General features: G+C 46.9%; 1 protein-coding gene across 1 annotated transcript; it reads right to left on the bottom strand.

Annotated features, from left to right (window-relative positions):
* Positions 1-1080: 1080 nt before the first annotated feature.
* Positions 1081-3768, bottom strand: FBXO48 (F-box protein 48). Its single transcript, XM_032184870.1, has 3 exons — positions 3707-3768; positions 3039-3375; positions 1081-1634 (listed from the first exon to the last, which is right to left on the bottom strand). Exons 2-3 carry the CDS (start codon positions 3339-3341, stop codon positions 1473-1475), a joined length of 465 nt encoding a protein of 154 aa, XP_032040761.1. The 5' UTR covers positions 3342-3375; positions 3707-3768; the 3' UTR covers positions 1081-1472.
* Positions 3769-3962: the final 194 nt, after the last annotated feature.

The following is a 3962-nucleotide window of genomic DNA, read 5'->3' as shown; positions in this document are numbered from 1 at the left end:
CACCTACAAGAAACAGACTGTGAGCCTAGGCTCTTACAAGAAAGGGGGATAAAAACACTTTTTCACTAGATAGTTTGCAGTGGTTAAATAACAGTTCAAAACCATTTACAATTTCCGTGTATTTATTTTCTCACTGTTGTGTTGTCTAAGTACCACCACCATTTAAAAAATGATATTGGATCTTAACCCAGAGGATGATGGCATTTATTTTTCGCCGAGCTGAACTGCTCTACTGCTCCATCTAGTGTTACTGGGCCCTACTAATGGAAGAGTTGGACCTTGCTTCAGTAACCCTTGCATCTAGTTTAAAGGCTGGATCTAGAGCTAGTGAACCTCGAGTTCTCAGCAGGATGCTTGTTTGTGTGTTGCCAGGAAATCTTTTGCAAAAGTCTGCAGTAGTAAACTTGTTTTTCATATTAACTAAGTTTCATGAGCATGATAGAATTTTCGATATAAAATTGGACCTAGATAGGTCACTGAATTTTATAGGAATACCTAAACCAATATGGACTCTTCCACTGTTTTCTACTCTTCAGTGCAAAATGTAGGTAGGGAAAGGTGATGTGACATTTAAACCAAATTGTAATAAGCTGTTTTTGTAGTTTTTTTTTTTTTTTGTTATGTAATGTAATAGGCATATCTTTTCCTAGCAGCAATCTTTAATGTCAGTGACAAAAATCAGTGCTGGTAAAGCAGAGTTCGTGTGATGGGAGATCCTACTGCAGGAAAAAAAGTTTCTGAATGTTTTAACTGTGTGAGATACCCTGGCTACAATCGTAAAGTTGTCTTACTGTGTTTAAAGTGATTCTGTTTTTGTATTCCCTATCACATTGTTATATAAGTGAAAAAAATGCATAGCTAATGACAGCAAGGCTGGGCATTAAGTGGCTGCCTCAGTCCTACCTGTTGCTTCAATCTGTGAGTCCTAATTCAGAACTCCTACAGCTGGGCAATAGAAATGCAGTGCTGCTGAGCACCAGCGCCTCCACGTGTGCAGGCTCAGAAAAGCTTTGTGAAGGCTCTGTCCCTTGATGCAGCCCCTGGGGATGGATCAGCTGATGCTGAGGTGGCTGCCCATTCCTTTCCAATATCTGGATTTGTCCTCCCCCCAGCCTTCCTTTGTGGAATGCCGTGTTGTGCTGCTGATACGATACACGGAGTGACACACTTTTTTTAAAAAACGTTTTTTTCCAAAAGAAGTGCAAACTGAAAGTACATTCAACATTTTCAACAATACAGCAGAATATAAAATTTACAAACATAAAATTACGACTGAATACTTAGTCTTATTTAGAATTTACTTTTCATATCACTCAGTCTAATAAAGTGCAAATAAAAGTATCTCTTTTTCTTCAGAGCTTTCATCACATGCTTGCAAACACAACTAATTTAAATGTCAAAATATTTACAGTTTGGCTGTCCATGAGTTGTTGATGTAAGGTTCTTGAGTTGCAAGAAGCTGTACTGGCTTCTCATCTCTCTAGTTCTGCTTCCAGGATTTCTCCCCACGTGTCAACATCCATTGGATACATGCTTTTCTCTGGCAAGTTGTTTTGTGAGTGAATGTTACTGTATTTCCCACTCAGCCATTCTTGCTTTACTTTGCTTTTCCAGTAGTTTCTTAGTAATGTGATCTGATGGAAAAACAGACAGCAAAAATCTTGGAAGTAAACCAATTCAAGCTGCATTCAATATGAGTAAGTTTTACATTGGAAGAGTAGTGCCAGAAAAACGATTTGGGACATGTCTCTGGTACCTGGATGCTAAGCCCAGAAAGCTGTACTGCTGCCAACAAGTAGACTTTGGTCTACTTCCATCTTTCTATCCTAAGTTGGGTAGAGAGTCACTTTTTGCCTCAATTCTTAGAGGGTGAAGATGATGGGGAAATGAAAACCCTAAACAGGAATTAATCTTCCTCCTTACTCTTTAAAAGAAATGGCTTTCACTTTCTCTTCCTGTTTAGGTTTATGACTTCTACCTCTTGCTTGGGCTATTAGTGAAGGTTGGACTGGTTCTTCTACTCAGCCAGCCTTTTAGTGCAAGAAAATGCTAGCTCAGTGTATTTGTTGGAGGGGAATTTGTAATAGACACAAAATAGAGAACCAGAGGGGAGCCCTTTGGAAACTGTTGTGCAAGAGAGGAAAGATAGTTGGAGGGCAACAACTCCCTGCTCAAGGCAACGAGTGTGGGAGTCCAGATTTTTTTTTTATATTTTATTTTGCTCTTTCTCACATATCCCCTGTTCCCCCACTTGAAAATGCCCCAGCTACATTGAGGTGGGGATCACCCTTTAGATAGCTCAGAGAAGTAGCCATTGCTTCCCTGATCTACTTCAGTTTGTAGGCTGGACCCAACAGTGACAGATCCTTCCAGTATGTTGAGCTCCTCTTGCTTCAGAGAAGCTGTAACTAGGAGCGCGTGTGTGTGGGAGGGAGAGCTCCAGACAAACTTCACCCAGCTCCTGCTAGCTCCTTCTTTCCTGTTTTCCTACCCCAGAGTCTTTCTCCCGGTTGCAGATTGCTCAAAATGTATTGAGGCAAAGCTATCTGCAATGTATCCGCAGGAAATCATTCTTCACAAGCAGACTTATTCCACTGAAATACAACTAGAGAACGTATACTGGCACGCAGGCTACGTGCTTTTCTCTCCCTCTGCCCCTGTGTATTAGGATTTGGGCTTTCTCCCATGTTAGGGCTACTCAGACTTTCTGATGGGATGAACAGACCCCAGTGTTGAGGTTATGCACACCAGCTGGATCATCCTGCTGGGATGGGCAGCTCTGGGGCCTTGAAGAATACACAGAATAGGTTGAGTGGGCCAAGGGTGGTTCTGGGTAGCAAATAACATAAAAGTAGGAAATGGGAAACTTATTTGTGTTTAACCAGGTTTCCAGTTGTTTGATTTCACCACTGAGCCACATGGGTGTTACAGGGGTTCCCCAAGCATCTTGGACAAATAAGAAATACTGATTTGTTTGTTTCTATTATTAATCCCAGAGGCTTCTGAGTTGCCAGCACTGTCACTCATGTTAAATTTACCTTCCACGAGTATCCATTGCCTCGATCGCAATCGATCTCTCGCTGACAGACAGCTCGCACAGTCAAGCAGTGATTTTTCCACAAGCAGTCATTATTGTCAATGGCGTGATTCCAGCTCCTGCATGTCATCGCGGCGTTGCACAGGCTGCGGATATCGAGCTCGCTGAAGATCTGCAAGCTGACCTCGGGGGGCAGAAAGGCTACGAAGTCCTCGGGGCTCTCCCTTTTCCTCTTGTCAGGAGGAAGGCTGGCCGGCTCCCCGCAAGGCAAGGGCTGCTTGTTCCTCTTGGGCGTCTTCTGCATGCTTCTGAGCCCTCGCCAACTCCAGCAGGCACACCTGATAAGGGAAGCATAACAATTACCGAGCAGCCACCGTGGAAGGGCCAACATCGCCCTGCTGCCACAACAGACACCGCCAGCCCCCCCCTCACTCCTCCAGCAGCCTCAGGCGGGCGGGCAGGGCACCAACCGACCGCTTCGGCCCGTTTTGGCCCATTTTGGCGACGGCGTCGCACCGGGGAGGCTCCCTGAGGGCGAACCACGCGGTTTTTGCCGTTTTTTGCAGCCCTTTTTTTGCCCTTCCCGCCCTTGGCGGCGCTGAGGGGCCGCTAACGGCCGCTGCCGACCGTTACCTCCCCCCCCCCCCCCCCCCCCCCCCCCCTCCCCACCTGTGGTCCGCGCGCCGCGGCTCCCCGGCTGTTTTCAAACACCTCCGCCATCAGCCCCTCGCCGGTGCGCTCCCTAAGCGCAGTGCGCATGCGCCAGGCCCTTTACCCCGCGAGGCATGCTGGGGGTTGTAGTTCTTCCCCCCCCCCCGCCCGGCGCTGGGCGGCGCTGTGTGTATATATGGGGGGGGGGGGGGGAGGCGCCAATATGGCGGCGTTCGGCCGCGGGGCGGGGCGGGGCGCGGCGCCCTGAGGGAGC

Source organism: Aythya fuligula, chromosome 3 (assembly GCF_009819795.1).
Source record: "Aythya fuligula isolate bAytFul2 chromosome 3, bAytFul2.pri, whole genome shotgun sequence".
NCBI lineage: Eukaryota > Metazoa > Chordata > Aves > Anseriformes > Anatidae > Aythya > Aythya fuligula.
The sequence above is the reverse complement of the archived record's forward strand: the minus strand, read 5'-3'. Positions and strand labels throughout refer to the sequence as shown.

Excerpts from the sequence above, each read along its gene's own strand:
- FBXO48 (XM_032184870.1), bottom strand. The coding sequence starts at position 3,341 with ATGCAGAAGACGCCCAAGAGGAACAAGCAGCCCTTGCCTTGCGGGGAG. Across the intron at positions 1,635-3,038 it reads GCAATGGATACTCGTGGAAG|ATCACATTACTAAGAAACTA; the intron begins GTAAATTTAACA and ends TTTTTCCATCAG.